Source organism: Eptatretus burgeri, chromosome 13 (assembly GCF_056783735.1).
Source record: "Eptatretus burgeri isolate ZD-2024b chromosome 13, Ebu_testis_v1, whole genome shotgun sequence".
NCBI classification, from domain to species: Eukaryota; Metazoa; Chordata; class Myxini; order Myxiniformes; family Myxinidae; genus Eptatretus; species Eptatretus burgeri.
The window spans coordinates 59,657,333-59,684,813 of NC_140973.1; the positions used below are offsets into that span (position 1 = coordinate 59,657,333).

At 49.0% G+C, this 27,481-nt stretch overlaps 1 protein-coding gene across 2 annotated transcripts in view; it reads left to right on the forward strand.

The window, feature by feature from the left end:
- Nucleotides 1-27,481, forward strand: part of WDR17 (WD repeat domain 17) — a 107,238-nt gene that overhangs the window by 21,149 nt on the left and 58,608 nt on the right. For both annotated transcript variants that reach the window (XR_015050808.1, XM_085852646.1), the window contains exons 3-11: nucleotides 3,426-3,609; nucleotides 3,757-3,987; nucleotides 4,171-4,422; nucleotides 4,511-4,633; nucleotides 4,717-4,874; nucleotides 4,990-5,158; nucleotides 8,213-8,304; nucleotides 9,442-9,524; nucleotides 27,076-27,162. Coding sequence is in view for 1 of the 2 variants with exons in the window: in XM_085852646.1 (XP_085708772.1) it covers nucleotides 3,426-3,609; nucleotides 3,757-3,987; nucleotides 4,171-4,422; nucleotides 4,511-4,633; nucleotides 4,717-4,874; nucleotides 4,990-5,158; nucleotides 8,213-8,304; nucleotides 9,442-9,524; nucleotides 27,076-27,162 (1,379 nt within the window). In the remaining variant the exon portion in view is untranslated. The remainder of the gene's footprint in view (nucleotides 1-3,425; nucleotides 3,610-3,756; nucleotides 3,988-4,170; nucleotides 4,423-4,510; nucleotides 4,634-4,716; nucleotides 4,875-4,989; nucleotides 5,159-8,212; nucleotides 8,305-9,441; nucleotides 9,525-27,075; nucleotides 27,163-27,481) is intronic.

Here is a 27,481-nt window from a genome sequence, read left to right on the forward strand (position 1 = left end):
TATACCAACGAATGCTGAACCTGTTGTCGGCCTACACAACCGATGCCCAACGATAGTCTAACTCAGGCATAGCGCGTTGCACGCATCGCCGACGATGTCGTGACGTAGCCTATTAAAAGGCTGACGCACAACGATTCGAATCATAACTGCCGTAGAAATGGAAGTGACAACATCGCGGTCACACCTTGGCGATCTTGCCAGCGTATGCTGACCTAAGAAAAATGTGTCTAAAACGTTGGGGCACGTCAAATACGGTATGAGTAAGTTTGGTATACGTGAGTAGAACGCTAAAGTACGTTATCATACGTCATAGTAAGTAGAGTACGTCAAGAAATTTTAAACATGTTCAAAATTTTACGACGTACTCGGCGTATGACACACGTTCCGCATGCGATGGGGATAAGTTGTACACACGATATGTGGACGCTTACACACGTCCACAAAGGCTACTTATAAGCTACTCATAAGTCGAAACACGTCGCGGTAATGTCTTTTTTACGCGAAACTTATTTCTAACTTATGTTTGACGTGCTTTGAACCAATTCTTTACGTAGTCCCAACACACATCGACGTATGTAGACGTATTCCAATGACGTCTTCCGGTCGACAAAAAAAAATAAATGAATGTGTTTCTAGGTTACAACTGCCATATAAAGACGTGTTCCCAGCGGTTTTGGGAATTGGTATATAAAAATGGTGCTCATAAAAGGGGAACCCAACTGTGTTTTCAAGTCATTTTTGAGTCGATGTCCATGTCAGCAGTAACAGTAACAGTATCAGTATCAGTATTAGTATTAGTATTAGTATTAGTAGTAGTTTGTTCATGTTGGCAGTAGTAGGTGAGTGTGAGGGGGAGGGTGTGGGTTATGATGGATCGTCCTTGCGTCCGCGTGTCCACGGGTAGGTTCATAGGCTGCCACTCAACGATTTAAATGGCTGCATCTCCACTATTGAAAGTAGACGCTTGCGCTCAACAATTGGATTTTTTTACACTCAACGACTTTTAAACGGTACCACTCAGCTATTTTCATTGTTTACAATGAACGATTTAAATTGCTGTCACTCGCCTTTGTTTTTTGATGCTGGGGTTTGGAAATTTGAAGCGTTTCTTCTGAACGTGTTAAAACGCTCAAACTCGACTATTTTAAATAGACGCTGCCGATGGACAATTGGAATCATAGCCAAGCTAGACATCGAAGTGTGAACATCCTCCTCATGCCGAAGAAAAGTTTGAAGAATGCTGCAAATAAGTGTCCTGGCCGTGGCCGTGGACGCTGACGCAAGGACGATCCATTATACCGACGTCTTTCAGCCTATGAGTAACTTAAAAGTAACGTCTGTCGATGTGTGGCAACGATCGCGTAACGTGACAACAACACGTTAATCATAGGTTAGAAATAAGTTTCGGGTACGCTAAGCATTACCTCGGCGTGTCTCAACTTATGATTAACTTACAAGTAGCATGTGTTGACGTCTGTCAACGATCGCAGACCGTGCCTACAACTTGTGGCCAGCGTAGCGGAACGTGTGAGTCATACGCCGGCATACGTCGTGAAATTTCAAGCATGAAAAAATTTGAGGACAACCGAAAAGTACAACGTTTAAAGCCAACGTACAACGACGTATGGCAGTGTTTTTCAGCGTGCTGTCAATGTTATCAAAACTTACCCATAACGTATTCAACGTGTGCCAGCGTTTTAGAAAAAAAATTCAAAAATCGGCATACGTTGGCTAAAACGTCAAGGTGTGACCGGGCCTTAACCGGAAACAAAAGAGCGCAACATACCATTGCAGACGCTTGGGTCTGCACGTTCAGGCATATAATTTGGAGTGCAAGTGAACGTTAAACTCCATTCAACATTGTGTCAATAACCATAGCACTCCGCTTAATTATGGCCCCCATTTGGTGTGCTGCACACATTTGCGCACGGAGAGTGCGACCAAACACTTCAGTACCACATTAGGCGTGGAACTCAGCTGCGTGAGACAGCCCAGAGCGTAATGAAGCCATCTTCATTGCTGTACCCTTTTGTGGGTGGGGCTAGTGATGGGGTGACCATGCATGTACTAATGGGGGTGTTGGAAAACGCCTCTCGCACCGTTTTAATCCTCCTTTAAGCTCCTCTCTCACCAAGGAACTACAAAGAGCCATGTGTCCCGAATGGTGAGATACACAGCTTAACGTTCAACAGAGAGATACACGGCTGGTGGTTCATGTGATTCCTTGGCTTGGTGGAGAGAGACAGAATGGAACAACAGCAACAAATGGGTTGGAGGTTTGGAGCGGAGGTGGAAAGGAGTTCACGGAGCGGAATGCAGGACAAGTGGGAGATCCAGGCGCCAGGCCAGGCGCAGTCATTAGAGCCAGTAACATTAACACATACAGACCTCCTTACATGTTATTAAGCTGTTTTTCCTTCATGTTCTTCTTCTTTCTTTTCTGTCTAGTCTGCTGTGGATGCATATTCCTAAAAGGAGCATCAGCGATTACCTGGGCAAGTCCCGAATGATTGTCCCCTTCAGAGAAGCCCCACTGATATGCACTTTTTACAGCTTCCTCTTTACACCTCACTTGCACATCATCGCACCCTCACTTGCACCTCCTCCGACCACACACCTTCGACACCCCAGTATCCCTCCTCCTTCCCCTCTTCTGAGGTTGGGCTGCACAGGTCCGTCGACCTCACCTGGTAATGTGGAGGTCACAAATGCTTTGTACTTTTCCTTATCTTTCTTGCTCCTCTAACTTTCTTTGAGAGTGTTTCTGATGGCGCCTGTCATGTTAACATAAGTTAAGATTGTCGAAGTATTTGAATGGTTTAGCTCTACACCATGTCCTTTCTTGTAAATAACTATAGTTATTTAGCCACACCTCACCAGTCATTGTTTTCCCTGCTGTACATATCTTCTTGTAATAAAACCCTTGCTTTTACACATACATTTCCTTGCCCTTTTAAGAAATTGCTTGTTATTGTAAAGTACCCAGTTCATAGCATATTTTCCTCCATTGGTCTATTATAATCCACATGTAGTGTTAGCCGGGAAGTTCTACCCTACATTATTTGCTCTGTTAGCCAGCGAACACTCACTGTATCACTCAGCAGCAATCCGAGTGTGTGCTGAGGGCACGAAACCCCCTTGGCGCAGTCGTTCAAAGGTAAAGTCACACGCAAGGTAGTGAAAACCCTGCCAGGATTGGTGGTACCAATCGGCATTTGTGGTTGATTTGCAACCTACCGATCCATGGAGTTATCCACGGCTGGTGGCCTCAGGACTGGGTGTTCAGGAGGAACTCGAGTGCTTCCCCTCATGGGGTATCTCAAACCCTGGGCAGTAACAATATTAAATATTGCTCATTTTTACTGTATAAGGCTCGCATTAAATAATCTGTTTGAATATATAATACTTGGTGGTCCTTCCTGTAGATGGATCAACACCACTATGAGTTCAAGTTGAGAGCCATCATGTCTGAGCATAAGAGGACGATCACGGCCATCTCCTGGTCTCCCCACTGTCCAGAGGTCTTTGCAAGCGCAAGTATGGATGGACTGCTCATCATCTGGAACGTGATTGAGCGGAAGGTGGTATCAAGACTCAAGTTAATCGAAGGTTTGCTTTTGTATACATCTTGTGGGTTTGTTTGGAGATCATTTACCAAAGTGTACACATCACTATTCCTCAAAGAATTGCTCTATGCAGTTATTTTCCCCATCCATCTTCAATGCTTACCCCTTTCCACCATCGTCCCACTGCCAGACACCCCATCATTCTTGAGTTGGTGCCCAGATTGCTCAGATACCGTGACCTTCACATCACCGAGTGGTCCACTGTACTTGTGGACTGTGAGTGAGACCGAGTCCAATGTAGTACCTCACCACGAGGCACACAACTTTCTGTCTGAAGTGTGTCTGTTCCGCTGGCATCCCCAAAACAACGGCAGAGTGGTGTTTGGACATTCGGATGGCAGTATCTCCATTTTCCAACCAGGTAACAATACCAAGCCCTCACCACCAGGGTCTTTTTCTGACATTCTATTTATATTGGAGAAGGAAGGGGTGTACAGGAATGAACCATGCTCTTCATTAAATAGTCAAGGCAGTATTCGCTGCTGGTGAGTTAACATTTGCAGGAGAGTCATTTAGTTATTGGAATGACCATCTCACACAACAGGCCGCAAGAGTCAGAAGCACATGTTGAGACCTGAAGCATTAGAAGGAACAGATGAGGAGGACCCAATAACGGCTTTAGAATGGGATCCACTCTCCGCTGCTTACCTTCTGGTTGCTAACCAGGGCAATGGCCTACGTCTGCTGGACGTAGATTCCCTCATCTGCATCACCTGTTTTTCACTTCATAGTATTGTGATGACTGTACGCTGTCTCACATGGTTGAAAACTGCACCTGGCATGTTTATCACTGGTGGTACGACTATGCATTTTAACAATGATCTATTATGAAGGGGCATATGTGAATTAGCTTTGAGTCTGTAATAATTCATGTTTGCTCTCAGATTCCCAGGTGGGAATTCTGCGTGTTTGGAACGTTTCTCACCCATCTCCCCTTGAGAATCTGAAGCTTAAGAAGACTGGCTTCCACACCCTGGGTGTTTTTCTGTCTCCACCACGAAATAAACGTGAGATTTCATTCATTGCAATAAGAGTGATGATGAATAATCACAGAACACATGAGATGAACATTTCCTGTCTGCTTGTACAGACCAGAGACCAAAGTCTCTATGTGGGAATCGCTACACATCATCATCCAAGAGCCATGCAGTCCGACTTGCTCAAGGCCATGCAATCTGCTGTTTCAAGGATGCTGGTGTCGGTTTGTATGATCTGGGCACACGCAAATGGGACTTCTTCCAGGACACGGTAAGTTTTAAAACCATTCTTCAACGAATGCATGAATTCCATCCATTTGAAACTCCCTTTTGGGTGGAGAGCATAACCTACTTTAAAATGTGAATGTGGTATGATGTTCTTTAAGGGACACGTGGAGACAATTTTTGACTGTGAGTTCAAACCTGACAACCCTAACCTCTTGGCCACCGCTTCCTTTGACGGGACCATCAAGGTTTGGGACATCAACGACATGGCAGCTACGGCCATGTCTCCAGGAAATGAGGGTGTCATTTATTCCCTCTCTTGGGCACCTGGTAAGAAGTCATATCCAGTATATATTGTTGCGAATTCGCGCCCGCCTGCGTGCGAACGGCCGCGTAACTTGAATCGTGGCACGTCGCCCACCGGACGGACAATTCTGTCGTGACCCTCTCAGAACAACGCCGGGAGCTAGTCACGGGTGGGGGGTTAACCTCGTGCCAATTGCCCACCCGCGCAGGATAGGGTTGCTCGCCAAATTCGATCAACCTAAGTACCTGCGCGAATGGTCGACCGGGCGATCGTACCACGCCACAGGCCGACTCCGGACATGAACCGCTTAAGCGGTCCGTTCCCTGCTACAGTGATAACCGAGCGGTGTTATCGTCGGCCTTGACGGTTCTGATTAATTACTGGGATGTTGCACCCACTACGAACCCCTTTCCGTGATGCAAGATGGAGGGTCAATAAAAAGGAAAAGAGACGAAGCAGAGCGGGAACAGTCAACAAGCAAGTGTTTTATTCACACACACACACACACACACACACACACACACACACACACACACACACACACACACACACACACACACACACACACACACACACACACACACACACACACACACACACAGACAAGCACGTATTTACAGCCATACAGAATCAAAATGCACATAAAGCAATTAAAACAAAAGAAACAATGCAGAGCGACAACCGAATACGCGTACACATGGCAACACTGAAACAGTTCTACTTTAGCCAGACTGGCGCCACCCACGGACATTCACACCAAAACCCCAAAGAAAAGAAAGAAAGAAGTCGCAACTTCCCTTTTGTGTCTGGTGAGTCCCTCTCCCGCGACCGTCAGCGTGGTCGCGCCTGGCCTCGACCTCTCTCGTGGCCAGCGAACCCTCTCCGGCACTCCCCGTCCGGACGCACAGGTCCACCTCACAACGCGCGTTGCCACGTCTCCCATCCGTGCCTTTGTGACAGGGCCGCTCGCCAAGGCGCGGGCGCAGGACCTCTTCCCGAAGACCAACCAGACCACCAGCCAAGACGACAAAGAAGAGGCGGAAGTGGAAGCGCTCTAGAGGAAGAGGCTGAAGAGGAAGCGGCGAAAGAGGAAGCTCGCCACAGTAAGAGGCTCCCGAGGGAGAGGCGGAAGAGGATAGCTCGCCCGCCCGTGTCCGTCTTTTATTGCGCGGGGCTCCGCCCTTCACCCCGCCCCGTTCCCGGCTCCACCGTCCTTCGAGAGGGTTCCCGAAAAGGGCGTTCCCTCACGCTTTCCCTCCACCCCGCTCCGTGTGGGGGCCGGGGGAGTCAGTTTTTGGCTCTGGGCCAGAGAATTATTCCCCCAAAAAGAGGCCCCACCTTTACATGACCTCTGACCTTTGACCTGCATCGCCCCTCCCCCACTCCAAAGCGCGGGGAAGTCAGACGGGAGAAACAGGCGGGAAAACCTGCGCATCCTCGCAGTTCCCTCCTTTGCGCTTTTGTTTGCTGTTCGGAAGCGGACGTAGTGGCGAAGATGTGGTAGCGTAGATGGTGGCGGTGGCGTGGTTGCAGTGTGGATGGCACTGTGATGGGGATGGCATGGTTGTTGAAATGTTGTGTGTTTGAAATAAAAGACAGAAAAAGAAATACGCCTTACTCAAAGGATCGCAGCCCGAATGGATCACATAAATTCCCTCTATACAACGGGTTTGAGCTAACTACACATGTACCGATGAAGATATCTCACCTGAGGGTCCTGAATGGTGGTTTGCGAATTTCCACAGCCGTAATATATATATATATATATATATATATATATATATATATATATATATATATATATATATATATATATATATATATATATATATATATATATATATATATATATATATATATATATATATATATATATATATATATATATATATATAAATATATATATATATATATATATATATATATATATATATGTATATATATATATATATATATATATATACATATATATATATATATATATATATATATATATATATTTATATACATACCAGCGGGGTATGCTTACACATTGCAAGCAAGAACGAACCGTGCTTCCCCATTGCCTTGGGTCACTCACTTGCATTTTTCTTTTTTTTCTCATTTATTTGTACTTTCATATCCAGATGTTTTCAGATGGTTCTGTGATTTTTTTTCCCCAGTGTATCGGCTTTGATATCCATCGGCATGGAAAATTATCATGCTTCCCCATTGTCTCGGGTCACTCACTTGCATTTATTTTTTCATTTGTTTATTTTCATTTACATATTTTCATTTATTTATTTTCATTTATTTATATTTTCATTTCCAGACACTTTCCAATGGTTCTGTGATTTTTCCCTGCATAACAGCTTTGATGTCCATTGGCACGCAAAATTATCCTGTTTCCCCATTGTCTTGGGTCACGCACCTGCATTTATTTTTTATTTTTATATTTTCATTTATCTATATTGTCATTAACAGAGACTTTCTGACAGTTCTGTGATTTTTCCCAGTGTATTCGTTTCGATGTCCACCAGCACATGAAATTCCCCATTGTCTCTATCGATCACCTGCATTTATTTTTTTCATTTATTTTTTTTCATTTTTTTTTGAATCATTCATTTATTTAAATTTATTTATGTGTTCATTTACGGATGCTTTATGACGGTTCTGTGATTTTTTTTCTGGTGTACTGGTTCGATATCCATCGGCATGCAAAATTACAGCTTTCTACATCATCTGGAAGTTCACTGATCTTTAATATCAGTCAATGAGTCAGTGGTTAGAAAGAGCTTTATATATTAGATGATTCATTTTGATCGTTTGAGGATTGCGGTTTCGATATGAGGTGAAGGTAGGTGGGAGGCGGTGGGATTGCAGTTGTTGTGTAAAAAAAATAAAAGAAAGGAAAGGATGTCCCTTTACGTTTCAGCACATTATTGAAAGGAGGAGGGATGACCAAATGAGGAATTGGAACATGGATGAGGAATCTCAGGAAAAGATAAGGAATCTTACCATTTGGCTCATTGCTCACTGTGTTGTATGTACCTGTGGTCTGGTCTATACATGACTCATTTGTTCATCCTAATGCACAGGAGATCTCAACTGCATAGCTGGGTCAACGTCTTGCAATGGAGCTTTCATTTGGGATATCAACAAAGGAACTATAAGGATTCGCTTCAATGAGGTGAGCATAGTGTTTTTCCATAATTAAAAAAAAAATCTTTATATCATATGTATCTTTATACATATGATATCTTTATATTATATGTAGAAACAAGAGAAAAATGCATCCTGATGCACATCATTGAGGCAAATGTGAAGCTGTTTTGTTTTGAGATCAGGTATCTATAAGGATCAGCCTCAACACTACATATGAGGTGGATAAAAAAGAAAGAAGGTTTGGGGAAGACAGAAATAAAGGGGAGATTGGATATGCACAACTCATGTCAACTCATGTAAGAACAGCTGAATACACAAAGGCACAACAAAGTATGTAGAGTAATCCACTGGCACATCTGCAAAAACTTCAATATCCCAGTTTCAGAAAACACATGGGAACATGAACTAGAAGCGATCATTGAAAACAAGGACATCATGTTTACATACCACCTGATGATCCCATCCAGCATGAACAAAGAAAGCAAAGGATTGTGATCGCGTATAGTACTTTATAGGTACAAAAATGACAAAAGAGCATTGCTTATTGGGGTTTCAGTACCCAGCGATTTTGGCCTAAACAACACAGAAATCAAGACAATGACCAAATACCAAGATCTAAAAAATTAAGTATAAAGATCCTGGAAGTTGAAGAGATCCGAAATTGTACCAGTGATAACTGGAGCAATGGGAATGATAAGAACCTCACAGAGATTTAAAAACCATCCCTGGGAATATTAATACAAACAAACGAGTTGGAACTGGAAGCTGTCCTGGGCTCAGTGACGATCGTGAAAAGAAAACCATTGGAACAAAACTTTGAAAAGAAGAAAACTTAACATCTTTGTCCATGAATCATGATCCCCCTAACCAAACCAGGGGTGGATACTTTGAGGACTGGGAGGACTCCGTTCCACCTTCTTAAACCAGCACGTGGAGATAACAACCAACACACACACACACACACACACACACGAGGGGTCAAAAATCCATGACTTTTTATGTACCTGATAGGGATGTAGAACTTTAACTCAATCTTGTGAACATTTGCTTTGGCTCTTGGTGTTAGGGGGTGACCAGGGAGGGGGAGGTCACAGCATCTATCTGTTTCTCTTTAGACTCTTACTTCATCCCCTCCCTCTTCCCTTTCTCTTTCTCCCTTTAGCATGGCAAGAACAGGATATTTAGCATTGCTTGGAATAAAAGCGATCCCAAACGCATTGCGACGGGCAGCGCTGATGGTTTCTGGTAAGGATCTGCTGAACGGTCCACTTGGTATTTGAATATGTAACCTTGTTAGTCTGAGTTTATCCAAAATATGGTGCTTTGTGGATTTCGTTTCTTTGTATCTGCAAAATATGGTGCATGTGCAAAATATGGTGCTTGTGCAAAATATGGTGCATGTGCAAAATATGGTGCTCTTTTCTTTGTATCTCCTTGTCTTTCCACATCCCTCCACACAGTATGACCACTGAGTTTTTATTTCTCCATTAATCATTTCAAAATTTCACAATATTCTCCTGGTTTATCATTCCTCTGGAGAAAAGCGAAGGCCACGGATGGGTTCATTCCCCACTTCTATGACGTCTGTGTGTGTGTGTGTATGCAATTTGTACATGATCGCATATGAGTGCAGTTAACTCTCCCTCGGGGTCCCTGCAAGCGAGCGCACTCTGGAATTTTTAGGAATTTTGTACAAAACGGACAGTTACAGTCAGGCTGCCTGAGGATACCAACAGTGGCTGAGGTCATGTCCTAGGTCCAGGTGGTCATGCTCAACGACCCCACTCCCATCAGGTGGGGAAATACAAATACAAAACACATTTGCATCTCAGTAGAATTGGTATCTTATCCCCCAGCCTAAACCCCCCACACTATGCATTATTTTAACGCTTAAAACCATTCCATGTACAACCACCAGTTTTCAACTTATTCAATTCAAGTCATTCAATTTCAGCTCACTCAATAATTTCAATAGATGGAGGTCCTAAATGCCAAACATGAGATCAGAGCCATCTCCCAAGATATATCACGTGCTATTGATACTGTCTGGCACCCTGCCCTGCTCATCAAACTCTCTTCCTATGGTATCCAAGGTCATCTCCACTCATGGCTTGCAGACTTCCTCTCCTGTTGCAGATGTGTTGCCCTAAATGGAATTCTCTTATCCCCTCTTCCTGTCCAGGCTGGAGTTCCTCAAGGTAGTGTTCTGGGCCCTGTTCTTTTTCTGGTTTTCATCAATGATCTATCCGACGCTCTGGAAAATCCTCTTTATCTCTTTGCTGATGACTCCACCCTCTGCCGTACCATCTGTCATCCCTCAGATCGGCAAGCAGCATCCTTTTCACTCTCTGCAGATCTGGATAAAATCACGAACTGGTCCAACATGTGGAACATGTCTTTCAATCCGGACAAATCTCACACTCTCACTATGTCTCTGAAAGGACCGTCTGGAACCCCCCCCCTCCCCCATCGACTTTCTCAACAATCCTCTTGAAGAAATCCTTTCATTTAAACTTCTGGGTCTCACTACCTGCCATGATCTTTCCTGGGAAATCATCATTTCCAAGCTGGCCTCCAAAGCCAGTAGCCAACTGGGCATCCTTCGTCAAGCAAAGTCCTTCCTTGGCACACCTGAGCTTGTAACTACTTAAAAAAAAACTTTCATCTGCAGCCTGATGGAGTAATGCTCTCCCCTCTGGGCTGGTGCTCCCACCTTACATCTCACACATAGCTTAGCTTCACACAGTGGTAACCAAGGCATTTAGGATCATTGGTATCTCTCTTGATTAAGCTGAGCCTTTGGGTCTCCCACTCCCTCACTGGAGACAGGTCGGTGGTCTTTCTCTCTTCTACCATTTCCTCTCGGGTCTTGCCCCACTGCTCTGTCTGCTATATGTTCCCCTTATATTTCCGCAGGGTGTTCAAGGTCCTCCAAAAAACCCCTTCTGGTGAAACTACCAAAATCAAGAATCACTGCTCACCTTCACTCTTTCATTCCTCTTTTTCCCCACATCTGGAACAAACCCCCACACTTTCTACAATCCCACTCTTCACTCCAGGTCTTCAAAACTGCTGTTCACCACCATGTCATATCTTCCCCCATCCAAAACCACAATCTATTTTACCCCCGTTAATCCACCCCAAACCCACGTCCTTCAAATTCTCTGCTTTCCTTCCTGAAAGTCCCTGTCGTGTCCATCTTGTTTACCCCATGTACACCACCCCATCCCTCTCCCTTCCACAGATGTCCTATTGTCTCTGTTCCCCACTATTTTGTGCTTCTCTCTCCCACCCCTCTTGTCTCCTGCCTTAAAAGGAAATTTTGCACAGGCGGAGGCCATTAGGCCCATCATGCCTGCACCACACCATCAGATTTTAATCAATCCGTCAATACCCCTTCCCTTCATGTGCAACCTCTTGGCTGCTACACTGGTACTCATTTTGCCGACCTCAGAAGTATGACAGGCTGAGTCAACCCTCTGGTGTTAATTTAGTGGTAAAACGGAGCTTGAACTCAGGACCCTGGGATCCAAAGCCACCACCCTAAACCACTAAGCCAACACCAGGTTATGAAAAGCCAACACTTGTTATATGTTTTGTGTGTTCGCTCTTACACGAGCCTCAACTTGGTCGACAATAAAAACACTCATTCAACTCGGTTCAGCACTTCAGGAGTGCATAGGAATCAAACACAATTGCATGACACACACACACACACACACACACACACACACACACACACACACACACACACACACACACACACACACACACACACACACACACACACACACACACACACACACACACACACACACACACACATTGTACATACCAGGGTGATCCAAAAACACTGGAGCCCACCTTTTGTCGAATAAATTCTAAATTCCATCTTACTGATGACAACGTCTTGTCTTTTTTTTTTCTTTCAGGTGATTGAAGAGTGAACCACAAGATAGCCTACAAAAGTTGGTGACGATTCTTCCCTTTTTAAAGATTCCATGAGCATTTAGGAGAAATACTTATTCTGTGGAGATCCTCCAACAAGAAGACTGAAATAGAGTTTAATTGTGAGTTTGGAACTTGCACTAGCACCCTGCAAGTCAAGGATATTCACCTGGGTGAAAAGGTTCAGAGAAAAAGACACTGTCACAAATCTCAGTAAAAGTGTTGCAGGACCAACACATTTGGGATGTCTGCAAGATGTAAGGTCTTCTGAGAACATTTACCTTGTTCGTGATTCAGTGGTCAGAAGCCCCAAGAAATCTCAGGCGTCGGAGTCTCGAGCTTGGAATTCAGTGAGAAGAATTCTCATCCATGATGTTAAAATGTATCTGTACAGAATTCAAATTAAACACAAATTGACAACAGCCCATATGCAGAAAAGTGACAATGTGCTGGTAGTTTGCAGACAAGATTGAAGAAAAGCCTACTAACTTCCGTGACAATATCTGGTTTTTCCTTCTTTATGGGCATGTCAACTCCAAGAACTACGGATCCTGTACTGTGGATCGACACCCCCCACCCCCCCCCACACACCCCATCCTGCCCCATGCCTCTGCCCGATCTACTGCTCGAGTGACCTCTCCATTCATAAAAATGCACTGCATGGGTCGCAATCGGTAAACATGTAATTTTCGGCCCTTTCTGGTTGAGGACAACACAAGAAAGGTATTGACTGTCAATACGAGACGTTACATCCAAGTTCTTGGGAGGTTTTTTGAGGTCCCTGTCCAGTCACAGGGGGGTTACCAGAGAGGAAGAATAGGATGCACAGGATGGAGCCACTCCCCACACTTTAAATGGTTCACTGAACTGGCTCAACACACACTTTGGTGACAGAGTCATCAGTCGAAGACTTGCTATTGAATGAACCCCACGGTCACCAGATCTGCCACCGCCAAATTTCTATCTTTGGGGCTATCTCAAGGACGTCTACAGAGGAAAACAACCATCCATTGAAGAACTCAAAGCAACAATTATCGAAAAAATTCGTTTAATTCCGACAGTGGAATGTGTCGGAGTGATCAACCATTTTTCCCGTCGAATCCAAGTATGCTTGCAGTGCTGTGGCAAATGTTTGAAGCAAGTCCTTTAAGCACAGTCAGTCCTGGACTATTCAAGGCAATCTGTCCCAAAAAATGTGCCATTTGAGTGATCCATTGCCTATAGAAAGTTTACACCTCCTTTCAAAATTTTGACCTTTGTTACCTTATATCCTGGAATGAAATTGCATTAAATCAGACTTTTTCCAACTTTATTTACACATCGTAACCCACAACTTCCAAGTGAAAAACAAATTCTACAAATTTCAGAAAATTAATTAAAAATACAAAACTAGAATATCTTGGTTGGATAAGTGTCCACCCTCCTGAGTTAATACTTGGTGGAAGAAGCATCTTTGGCAGCAATTAAAGCTGTGAGTCTGTTGGGATAGGTCTCCACCAACATTGCACACCTTGTCATTGACATTTCTCTTTTTGTCTTTGAGGTACTCCAGTGTAGCTTCAGTTGCATGCTTCGGGTCATTGTCATACTGAAAAGTGAACTTCTGTCCCAATTTCAGCTTTCTTGCAGAGGGCAGCAGGTTTTCCTTTCAGAATTTTCTGTATTTTGCTCCATCCATTTTCTTTTCCATCCTGACAAGTGCTGCAGTCCCTGCTAATGAGAAACATCCCCATAACATGATTCTACCACCACCGTGCTGCACAGAAGGGATGGTGTTCTTTGGGTGATGTGCTGTGTTGAGTTCACGCCAAACGTAACACTTTACATTTAGGCCAAAAAGTCCCATCTAGGTTTCATCAGACCACAAAACTTTTTGCCACATGGCTTCAAAATCTCAGTAGTTTTTTGCATACTTCAAACGAGACTTAAGGTGGGCGTTTTTGAGCAATGGCTTCATTTTTGCCATCATCCCATGCAGCGCAGACTTGTGGAGTGCTTGAGATATTGTTGTCACATGCACACAGTGACCAGTCTTTGCCATAAAGGCATGTAGCTCTTTCAAAGTTGCTCTTGGCCTCTTTGTGGCTTCTTGGTGGCCTCTCTGATCAGTCTCTTTGCTTGGCCATCCAGTTTGGAGGAACAGCCTGATCTCAGCAGGTTCTTAGTGGTACCATACGCCTTCCACTTCTTAATGATTGTCTTGACTGTGCTCCAAGGGATATTCAAGACCTTTGAAATATTTTATACCCATCCCCTGTTCTGTGCCTTTCCACAAATTAATTCTGGAAGTCTTTTGAAAGCTCCTTGGTTCTCATAGTTGAGTCTTTGCTGTGAAATGCACTATCCAGCAGAGGAAACCTACAGGAACAGCTGATTTTATTCTGAAATAATAAGAATCACAACAATTTAACACAGGTGAAGGCCAATTAACTTGATGTGTGATTTTGAAGGTGATTCGTTATACCTGAGCTAATTTACAATTGTGATTACAAGTGGGGTGGACACTTATCCAAACAAGATATTCTAGTTTTTCGTTTTTAATTAATTTTCTGAAATTAGTAGAATTTGTTTTTCACTTGGAAATTATGGGTGAAGATGTGTAAATAAAGGTGGAAAAAAAATCTTATTTAATGGAATTTAATTCCAGGTGATAAGGCAACAAAAGATGAAAATTTTGAAAGGGGGTACAGACTTTCTAGAGACACTGGATGTGAGGATTTTATATTACACTAGACGAACCATGAACCCGTTCGTTGGGTTCCCGTTGTGCCAGCGGTTGATAAAAAAATCATTTCAAAAAAAAAAAGAAAAAAAAGATAGCTCCAGCGAACTATACCACTGAGGTTGTTTGCATTGATCAAATTCTCCCGAAGAGTACTTGACTGAATCGGGAATTGATTTTTTAATATTTTTTTTTCGTTGCCCGATTTGAACGAAACTTGATACTGCACACCACAGGAGAATGGTGAGTAAGGTGTGTAATGTACTGAATGGGAGATGCTTAGCAGGCAGACACGAGCGGAGGAACAGTCGAGCTGGGCTGTGTTGCACAAGCGCGAGCGTACTCTGCCCGGCGGCTCTCCTTTATTCCGTACGCACACGCACAAGCCGCGTTCGACTACTGCATTCCTACGACGCCTCAGGCGGCGCGCACACCTTATATCCCTTGCAGATACGATGACCACTCCGACCACTCCCACACCACCATGCCCTTCCCCGCAGGCCCGCAGACTCCACCACACTCCTCCCCCCTAAAACTATGATTATTAAATGATCACCATTAAAGAAGCATAAACAACACGAAGGACCTCGGTAGAATAACCATGAAAATAAAATGAAAAACAGCGAAGTATAACAGCACACCACATCATATAATGCGTGAAAGCGGGTTAATGGAGCTGCTCCGACCAGATTCCGAAGACACAGCACCTCCCAAACTCTGGCTGCGTTCCCGATATGAAGCAGCCAGGCGAAAAGCACAGCAGCCCTACCCAGCGGAAACGCCCCCAGACGGCTCATGCTGACATGGCCCTCGCCGAGGTCGTGGCGATCTTTCGAGCCAACCTCCCCCGGCACCATCAAACGCCTCCGGCCCACTCCCCCCAGGCAGAGCTGACGTAGATAAACATTCCGAGGCCGGAAGCCCGCTGTCTGGAAGCCGTGGCGCCAGCGGCAGCCCTGATCGACCTTGGCCGGGGGCGCTGAACAGCGCCGCTGGCTGCACGCACTTAATGCTCCAAAACAACTCACGCACCACAATCAGTTGAGACGCCAACGCCCGTCTAAACGGCCTTGAGCGAACACAGAGAGCTGCGCTCGCAACCAGAGGTGGGGGTAACGCCGACCAGTGCACCAGTCTTGGTTCCGAGTCGATCTCCGAGACCCACACGGCAGCTAGACGGTCGCAATTCCATTTAAACCACACTTCAATCATAGGCTCATTATAAATCACTACGAACATCACTCGAAGCATTGCAAACTCATTTTTTCGTACAGCGCGGTCTTTTGATAAACTCCCAGCACATGACAAAGCAACTACCTGCGGCCCGGGACAATGGAAGGCCAACCCAACGTTTTTATTCGCCCCTACATCACATTGATCATAATACCAACCCCATTGACTGATCTCCGCCAAATCCACTTTCACACGAGAACTGCTGGCATTTATTTCAACAACGTTAAACTGCATCACTAGAGCAAGGAAAAACACATATGCCATGAACAACCCACAACCCACATCACGAGTCCGTTTCTTGGTTGTCGACTCGATGTTGTGACTCGCGACTCCCTTTAACGCCACGGGCTCACCGCCACCTGTTGAAGCTGCCTGAACAACACCGACGCGCATTGCCTCACAAATGCTGCCGAAGCGCGGGAACTCATCGCGAGCGAAGCGCGGGAACTCATCGCGAGAGCTGATACGGCTCTCGCCGCTCCCGAACCGCACATCACCGCCGCAGGCAGCAACGAATGGTCGCTCCCGTTGCATCGACGCGGCCCCCGCCGCCAGAGCCTCGCCCTCGGTACTCGACGAAGGTCTCGAAGAAAGCACTGGCACATCTGGAGGTACGAACCGGAGATCCAGTCCGAGGTGCGCCAGCCAGTCCCGACCCAAAAGGGTGGGCCCCTCCCCTCGTACAACGAACACCGAGAGCCGGGCGCGTCGATCTCGGTAGCGCACTGAGACGTCGGCCCTCGCAAGCGGTGCAATCGCTTCACCGGTGTACGTGTATAACGATAAGGCCGTCTTGACCAGGCGAATACCGCGAAGACCACGAGCCGCCTGCTCACCCATGACCGACACCGCAGCCCCGGTATCCACGCAAAACACAGTCGGTTGGCCATTCACTTCGACCTCCACCGTGAAAGGCGTCGTCATCTCCGAACCAACGGAAAACAGACTCAACCGTGGTTGCATCTCCTGCTCCGGCTCGCCAGCATCGCCATGCCCCGGTTTCAGGCCGATCTCCATGTCACTGGGGTCCTCCCGCACCTCGTCCTCCAAGACCCCAACGGAGGCCCCCGCCATCCGACACACACGCTTCAAATGTCCCACCTTGTGACAATGCAAACACACGGTGTTCTTATACGGGCACATCTGTCGCAGGTGCGGACCCCCACACCCCCAGCACCCCCGGAAAGCCCCTTCGCTCCCGGTGCGACCGTGCTGCGGTGCCCCTCATCCCGCACCGCCAGGCGCGCGTGCGACCTGCGGCACTTGAGCCATCGCTCGGACTCCGGGCTGCACGACCTGCGGGACTTGTGCGGTCACCGCGTGGACCTCGGGATTAGCTGACATGCCCCAGCTGGAGCTACTCATTACGTCCTGGCCAGCAATGGTCCGGACATCCGTGAGTGTCTGCTCGACAGACGAAGCAGTCGCGACCGCCGAGTCGAATGTGATGTCGGTCAACCGCAGGATGGCTGCTACCATCTTTGCGTCTCGCAGACCAGAAATAAAACGATCTCTGAGCCATGCCGGACGCTCCTCTGTCGTGAATTTGCACAGCACAGCCGAATGTTTCACCCGTGCTACGAAGTCCGCAACGCGCTCCTCGCCACCCTTAGCGAGATGATCGAACTGGAACCGCGCAAGATGTAACGACTTCTCTGGCGCCAAGTGGGTCTTCATTTTCGCCACGATGTCCTGATAGGATAGCACGTCATCACTGGGTCTATGTGGAGCCACCAAATCACTTAGCAGCCGGTAGTGCTCCGTTGATAGCGAGGCGAGCAAGATCGCCTTGCGTTTCTCTTCATCCTCTACATCATTCGCCCGAAAGTAGCAACCTAACTGTTCAGAAAACAACTCGAACTCATCTCCCCCGAACACGGGTACGCGTCCGTGTGCCGTGCCCCGACCTTCTGCCATGCTCGTGCTGGTGAGACCCTTGGCTCCGTAGCTTGGAACCGCCCGGGCTACTTGCCGCCCTGCACACGCTGATCCGAAGATCCTCGTCAGCCAACTGTAATATACTGAATGGGAGATGCTTAGCAGGCAGACACGAGCGGAGGAACAGTCGAGCTGGGCTGTGTTGCACAAGCGCAAGCGCGGGCGTACTCTGCCCAGCGGCTCTCCTTTATTCCGTACGCACACGCACAAGCCGCGTTCGACTACTGCATTCCTACGACGCCTCAGGCGGTGCGCACACCTTATATCCCTTGCAGATACGATGACCACCCCGACCACTCCCACACCACCATGCCCTTCCCCGCAGGCCCGCAGACTCCACCACAAGGTGGCCCTAAAATGTTTGCGCTATCGTGTACCGTTTTGGCTGTATTTCGGGAACATACATATTGTTGCGGTCTTCGCGCCCGCCGGCGTGCTGACGGCCACGTAACTCGAATCGCGGCACGTCGCCCACCGGACGGACAATCCAGTCGTGACCCTCTCGGACTAACGCCGGGAACCAGTCACGGGTGGACCTTTCGGTCTCACCGCGATCGAGCCAATCAGCCCCCGCATGGGATAGGGTTGCTCGCCAAATTCGAACTACCTAAGTACCCACGCGGAGGGTAGACCGGGCGATCGCACCTCGCCGCAGGTCGACTTCGGACACGGGCCACTTAAGCGACCCGTTCCGTACTATCAGAATAACCGAGCGGTGTTATCGTCGACCTCGACGGTTCGATTAATTATCGGGCGTATTCAGCCCACTACCAACCCTTTACGTGAAGCAAGATGGGGATTCAATAGAGGAAAAGACGAAGCGAAGCGGGAGAACAGTTCAACAATAAAGCACATTTATTCGCGGCACACGGGAAGCACACAAATACAATTCCACCAAATGCACACAAAAAAAAAGAAAACACAATTCCATTTACACAAAAAGCAAACATAAAAGTGAAAACACAGTGCAGAGCTAATACCGACTACCGAGCACACGGCAACACTTATACAATTCTACTTCACAGACGGCGCCGACAACACATACCCAAAACCAAGGAAAAGAAATCCCCCAAGAATGGGGCAGGCCTGAGGCCGAGACCGGGTCGGGCCTACCCGTCTGGTGATGAGACGCGGAGCGGCGATGGCCCCGCAACCCGCGGGCCTCGTGGACAGTGCCTGGCAGGGGGTGGGAACGGGGCCCCCTTGGTCGCACTATCTCAGCGCGGGGGGAAACAGGAGGGGGGTTGCTGATGCTCGTGGTATAGAGGATCTTTATTATCCCTGGTGTGCGTCTCCACCTCGGCCAGGTCGCGCTGCCGGCCTCCCGCGGACGTGCAGCTCCTGGCACCGACGCGAGCACCCCCTCGTCCGGCTCTCTTCAGCTTCTCCAGCCACTGCAGGCTTCGGGCTCCAGTCTTCCACACTCGTCCCCTCCGTTCCGACTCCTTCTCGTTCTCGTTTGCGACTCTCCCTCCGTTCTCGTTCCCGACTCTCTTCTGACTGACGAACACCGTCCTTTTATCCCCCCGTAACTTCGCCTTTGACCCCCTCCCTTTGACCTTTCACCTCGCTCCCCATTGGCCCGAGAAAAAGTGGGCGTGAAGGCTTTTTGATCCACAAATTTGCATATATCGATCGCCCTGGGGGCGGGGCCAATTCGCCCCTCGCTCACCGATTGGACGGCAAAAAGTGGGCGTGTGTCGTTTTTGATCCGTTTTTGAAGCAGAAAATCCGTGATTTTGTACACGCTGTTCGACGCGCGTTCTGCATGAGTCCAACACCGGTACCCACAGCGGGGCAAGAACGGTGGCGATGCTACGGTGGCGAGGTGTGACGGGAAGGTCGTGGCGGTTGTGGTGAAGCGGTGGTTGTGGTTGGTGGTTGATGTTGTGGTTGTGATCATGGCGGTTGGTCCAAAATAAAGATAGTGAAAGAAAAACGGCTATCCTGAAGAGTCGCAGCACGTATAAATGACATGTATTCCCACTAGACAATGGGTTTGGGCCTAACTACACATGTACTTACCGAGATACCTCACCTAAGGGACCTGAATGGTGGTTTGCGAATCTGGTAACCACAACACTACCCGCTTCCCTTTTTACAGACTCGTCCCGAGTCGTCAAATTTTCGTGTGCCATCATGTGTAGTTTTCCCCTAGTACACTTTACCTACGGATCCCTGAGTGCGACATTCATGGTATTCGTGTCCCCAAAATAAATAACCTGAGGGCTGCGTAACTACCTAAACAAACTCACTCACACGGACGACTTAAATAAAATTGCCGGCGCTAAGACAAACATGCCGGGGGCGCACTCATATTTACAGTACATCTTACCCTTAACTTACAAATTTTACACTAAACCATGGCCCAGGATCATTGAACTCTGCAAAAGAAAAGCAGTTAGCAGGGAGCCAGGCTGCCCGCATGCAGTCTCTGGCTCAAACAATGCAGGTGACAGGGAACGTGGCTGGCTGCTCACACGCAGTCCAAGGCCTCCCCTTTTGAACTGAACACTGTGAACCACAACGGTGCATGGGCTGCACAACGTAGTCTCCGTGCCAGCTCAAGCGGCACACGCAATGAGCACAACGAATGGATGCATGAATGGATGGACGCAAACACGGTGCACGGGCCGCCACTGCAGGCCCGTGTTGTAGCTGCCAACAGGGCAGTTCTTGCAGCTTGCAAACTGTTGCTTTTACGATCCTGGCGCACATGGCAATGAACAGGGGGGGGCAAAGCAAAAATTGAACGGGGCTGGTGAACAGGGGCAGTGGGCATGGCATGGCAAAGGCAGCAGGCAACACAGCCCGCAGAAGAAGGCCGCTGCAGGCAAACACAGCCGGCAGATGAACTGGCCGGCACAGGCCTTGAAGTACCACAGCTGCAGATGAAGTGGCCGGCACAGGCCTTGAAGCAAAACAGCAGCTGCCGATGAAGTTGGCCGGCCTCCGCCTCGAAGAAAAACACGGCCAGCCGATGGAGTTGGCTAGCCTTTGCCGTTCAGTGGAGGTTGGTGGAGGGAGTGCGGTGGTGCTGGCCACTTGGAAGGCGGGCTCGGACCTACCTACCTGTCTCCCTCCCACCTATCGCCTTTGCCTGTCACTGTCCATACCCACTCCCTTAATTTGTGAAAAACCAATTTAGCCCCAACTTATTTTTTTGTTGTTTTTATTTTTACTCCCCCCCCTATAATTCGTCCCCTAACCCCCTTTATCGTCCTTGTTCGGCTAACCTATCCTGTCACCTAGCCTACTCCCAACCCCTACGTTCCCTTCCCGGAGGGGAATAAGGGAGAGCTAGCGTCCTGTGTCGAGGCCCAACTCAAGCCTCAGAATGGCCTCCCCAGAGTTCGGCGATCTATAACCAAAGTGGGTCCAGCGGCCCACAACGACAGCGAGGGGATGGATGGTGCGGAGGGGTACATCTCCTAATCTACCCTAACCATTTAACTGTTAAACTACCCCGGGGCTTTCAACAAGTGCCTCTCGCTTAAACTATTGGTTCTATAAACCCAGATTCCCGTCGCCTATGTTGGTGTCCTCACAATTTCGGGCCTCGCCCCCTAATTTTCTCTCCGTGCCCTCACTCGGTCTCCTGGCTGGGACACGTGGCTCCCTTTGGCAGGCACGATGCTCTGCCGAATCTCCCGCTATGGCACCCCCGGGCACTACACTGCCTCCGAGCCTACCAGCTCCCTAACACCGGGGAGTGCCCCCCATGGCACCTCCCCTGAAACGCACACGTGGCAGGCCGGCCTCCCGGGCCCCTTTCCGAGGGTCACCCGTGCCCACAACACTGCCCACGCGGCTAATGGCGCCCCGGGCCCCCGCACCAAGCAGGCGCACCCGTGCCCACTACTCTATCCCGGCCCCCCATGGGCCCTTGGCCTACCACGGCCGACTAGCCTGGTGCCCGGGGTACCCACTCAGCGATGCTCACCTTTCGCAGCCACGCTCCCAAGCCCGTCAACAGGGCTCCTGCACCCCTCCAAATGGGTCTCGAGCCTACTTTCCCACCAACAACAAAACAACCTCCATTTTTCAATTTAACTAACCCAGCTAACTCACTTTACTCTGACCCCGGGGTCCCTTGGGCGGGAGTCACTCCTCCCCCCAATCACTCATCGCACCATGCATTCCCCATTCACTCCACACACACAGACCCGCTGGCCTCACTCACTCATCATGTACTCATACTCACCTCACAACTCACCAACTCTTCAACACACACACTGCTGAACTCTGCCATCCTTCTAACTACATCCCCTAACTAACTCGTGCTCCCACGTCGTCCCTTATACTACAGCACGTTCCCTTGTAACCTACGTAGCTGAACTACGTCCCCTCTACACATCCACTGTCTGTCACTGTCTTCAAAATAAATCATTAATAAATTTCCCAACCTAAATCTCGCTACAATCCCTCTAACTAATCCATTCCTCGGACTCCATGAGGACTTACCCCTGCCCCATGAAGTCGGTCTAACTAAGCTAACCCTTCCCCCTAACTAGTTTCCATCCTGTGCCCAGGTAAGGGGGTCTTTCACCCCTTGCCCAGGAATCCTGTACACCCGAAAGTGAGGCTTGCTTTTTTTTTTTTTTCCATGCGCAGCACCTGCGCGGCAACTCAGAGCTCGCGCACTTTGCACCTGCCCGTGACGTCATGCAGCTGCACGTGTTCCTCGTCCCTCCTTGGACGGGACCATCCGGCAGAGATACCCCTCCTGCCGAATTCCAACCCCACGTGCAGCCATGACGTCACCGTGCGCATAAAAAAAAAAAAACACAAGCCACACGTCTCGAGGGGTTCCCCACGCGAACACATGTGTTTTGCCCGTTGGAGCTTTACACACACGATCGCGTGGAGAACCCGTCTGGTCCAAATCCATTTACCTGCCTAAACTTTGTCCGTCCGCGGGATCGGCAAATCCACCGCGTGCGTTTCCGGACCGGGACTTCACTCTCGCAAGCGAGCACGTGGTGGTCTCGTGCGTTGCACAGCACGAACCGCGTGCTCACTGCTGGGTGAACCCGGCACGGTCCTCGAAACAACTACAGCCGCTACTCGGCTTTCTCTCCTCTGTCGCCGTCGTCGTCTCCATTCCACCCACGCACACCTGCGTGTTACGACGCACACAGTCCACACCATCACATTCACACCGGGAGATGCGGCTGCGTGCTCCCGCATGCCAACCGACATCTCCCTCACATCCCGCTCTCTCACACACACGGTCTCCCTTGCACACAGCGACCTTGCACACGGCCGTTCACTCACGCGTGCCTCACTACTCTCACACCGTGCCTCATCCACACACGCGGGGGCACTCACCCGCGGTACCTCACTCATACACACGGCGACACTCACACACGCGGTCTCTTCCACACACGGTGCCTCACCCACACACGCGGGGGCACTAACCCGCGGTGCCTCACTCACACTCCGTGCCTCATCCACACACGGCGTGCTGGGAAGCACGTCCTCCGCCACCATCGCCACCACACCACTCACACGTGGTGCCTCACTCATACTGGCCGTTTCACTCACACACACGGCCTCACTCACACACGGTGCCCCATCCACACCCGGCGTGCTGGGAAGCACGCACTCTGGCACCATCGCCACCACACCACTCACACACGGGGTCGCTTCCACACACGGTGCCGCACTCACACCTTGCACCACACACACAGGGACAACCACACTGGGGATTTGTGTCCCCACAAGGGTCTCCGGGGCCTCTATACCCCCCAAGCTCTCCGTGCACCCGTCCACAGCACTCGTCCCCTCAACCTCGCAAAGCACGACCGAACTCACCTGGTCGGGACTCGCCTCAAGGGGGCATACTCCCTCCCCTCGTTCCTGGAGGAGGCCATCCAGGTGCTCGCACCGGGTCCCAGCACGCTCCGCGAGCTCAACCCCATTGTCCTCCACTACCTCCGTGTGTGCGTGCGCGTCACTTACCCCGTCTTCATCGTGTAGTCTTCCCTCTATCGTTCCCATCTCCCGTGTCTCTGCCAACTCTTCACCCTTTACCTCCCTTGTCTCAACTATTATTTCTGTTGTCGTCACCTCGTGTCTCGTCTCACACGTTTTGGTCTCCCCATTTAATTTTTCCCTTTCGGTCATCGTCACGACTCTCGCCCAACACGTTCCACGAATTATTTTTCACCCGCCTCCACCGCGGGCCTGTCAGCCGTTGCACCCCCACCCAGCTCGTTTGCTCCCACACGTGGAGTCGCCATTTTAAGCTCCCTGCTCACTGCCTTCATGCCCGCCTGCAGGCATTGGCCCACATGTTCTGCGTCTCACCCCGCAGCTCTTTCATTTTTGTTTCCATTCCGTTCATTTTTGTATCCATCTTTTCGTTTATTTGTTGTGTATTCGCATCCATCGTCGTTTTCACTTCATTCATTTGCTTGTTCATTTCGTTTTTCATTTCATTTGTATTTGTATCCATCTTCGTTTTCACTTCATTCATTTGTTTGTTCATTGCCGCCAGCATGGCGCATAGCTGGGCCATGTTGGATGCACTCAGCTGAGCCGTTTCGGCAAGGGTTGGGGAAGGGTCTTGGTGGAGGGGGGGGGGGAGGTGTCATACACCGCGGCCGCTGCCGCACCCACCTCGGGCCCTGGGTTCAGTTGGGCGAGTCCGTGTTCCTGCACAATCAACATTTCCTGCTCGGGGATTCCATCCTGGACCATGGACTCTACATTATTACACATATACATTTCTAATACCCCCGGCTCCCGCTCGCCTTGAGACGCCATCTTGCTTCTCGTGAAGGGTTAATTTAAATCGCTCGTAATTTGGAGGGAATCGGGGGTCGCTTCTCTCACCCCTGGACCGATTCCCGTGAATTTAATTGGAGACAGGAGAGCCCGTTTTCCTGTTCTCCGATACCAGTGCCGCGAGGAGGGCGATGAATTTGTATCCCACTCCTGACACCAGTGTTGCGGTCTTCGCGCCCGCCGGCGTGCTGACGGCCACGTAACTCGAATCGCGGCACGTCGCCCACCGGACGGACAATCCAGTCGTGACCCTCTCGGACTAACGCCGGGAACCAGTCACGGGTGGACCTTTCGGTCTCACCGCGATCGAGCCAATCAGCCCCCGCATGGGATAGGGTTGCTCGCCAAATTCGAACTACCTAAGTACCCACGCGGAGGGTAGACCGGGCGATCGCACCTCGCCGCAGGTCGACTTCGGACACGGGCCACTTAAGCGACCCGTTCCGTACTATCAGAATAACCGAGCGGTGTTATCGTCGACCTCGACGGTTCGATTAATTATCGGGCGTATTCAGCCCACTACCAACCCTTTACGTGAAGCAAGATGGGGATTCAATAGAGGAAAAGACGAAGCGAAGCGGGAGAACAGTTCAACAATAAAGCACATTTATTCGCGGCACACGGGAAGCACACAAATACAATTCCACCAAATGCACACAAAAAAAAAGAAAACACAATTCCATTTACACAAAAAGCAAACATAAAAGTGAAAACACAGTGCAGAGCTAATACCGACTACCGAGCACACGGCAACACTTATACAATTCTACTTCACAGACGGCGCCGACAACACATACCCAAAACCAAGGAAAAGAAATCCCCCAAGAATGGGGCAGGCCTGAGGCCGAGACCGGGTCGGGCCTACCCGTCTGGTGATGAGACGCGGAGCGGCGATGGCCCCGCAACCCGCGGGCCTCGTGGACAGTGCCTGGCAGGGGGTGGGAACGGGGCCCCCTTGGTCGCACTATCTCAGCGCGGGGGGAAACAGGAGGGGGGTTGCTGATGCTCGTGGTATAGAGGATCTTTATTATCCCTGGTGTGCGTCTCCACCTCGGCCAGGTCGCGCTGCCGGCCTCCCTCGGGCGTGCAGCTCCTGGCACCGACGCGAGCACTCCCTCGTCCGGCTCTCTTCAGCTTCTCCAGCCACTGCAGGCTTCGGGCTCCAGTCTTCCACACTCGTCCCCTCCGTTCCGACTCCTTCTCGTTCTCGACTCCTTCTCGTTCTCGTTTGCGACTCTCCCTCCGTTCTCGTTCCCGATTCTCTTCTGACTGACGAACACCGTCCTTTTATCCCCCCCGTAACTTCGCCTTTGACCCCCTCCCTTTGACCTTTCACCTCGCTCCCCATTGGCCCGAGAAAAAGTGGGCGTGAAGGCTTTTTGATCCACAAATTTGCATATATCGATCGCCCTGGGGGCGGGGCCAATTCGCCCCTCGCTCACCGATTGGACGGCAAAAAGTGGGCGTGTGTCGTTTTTGATCCGTTTTTGAAGCAGAAAATCCGTGATTTTGTACACGCTGTTCGACGCGCGTTCTGCATGAGTCCAACACCGGTACCCACAGCGGGGCAAGAACGGTGGCGATGCTACGGTGGCGAGGTGTGACGGGAAGGTCGTGGCGGTTGTGGTGAAGCGGTGGTTGTGGTTGGTGGTTGATGTTGTGGTTGTGATCATGGCGGTTGGTCCAAAATAAAGATAGTGAAAGAAAAACGGCTATCCTGAAGAGTCGCAGCACGTATAAATGACATGTATTCCCACTAGACAACGGGTTTGGGCCTAACTACACATGTACTTACCGAGATACCTCACCTAAGGGACCTGAATGGTGGTTTGCGAATCTGGTAACCACAACAATATATACATACATACATATAAAAACACAAGATGAGACTCTTAGTAATATAGAGATAGTGTGGGTTTTTGTTTTTTTGGGTCATCCTTGGTATGATTTACACGAGTCGACCAACTCGTCTCATTCGTTTATTTTTTGATCGATGTAAATCTACCGGTTATGTGGCCTTAACCATGAACGAGCCTTGCAACTGTTCCTATTGAATTATCATAAAAACCTCATCAAGAGGCAATATTGCAATTTATTGAAAGTAAGTCAGAAAAAAATGTTTTTAAAGGAATTCCTCAATATTTGTTGTTTGCTTGTAATTAGCATTATCCACAGCATCGAGGGAAAGGTGCTGCAGCGTTATCGACATCCTGCTGCTGTGTACGGCTGTGACTGGAGCCACACCAGCAGGTGAGCCACCCTGGGGGAGCAGGTGAAGTGAGCCACCCGGAGGAAAGTCATTGTTCAGGCTGTTGTGGTCAATACAATGTTGCTTGGATAACCCGACGCAAACGGAGCTATCCACGGTTATCGTCGGCTCATACAAAGTGACTCGATTTCTTGTGAAGTGCAATCTTCTTTGTGTTAACTTGGTCAGCAGAAACTCCAGCTTTGGCATGCTCGGTCAGCTGGAAGTGTGAAAGGCTAGTGGATTCGCAATCCGCCAGTTTTCTTTGGAAATGCTGGGAAAGCCATTTATCATTTCCAAACACATATTGTATACATCATG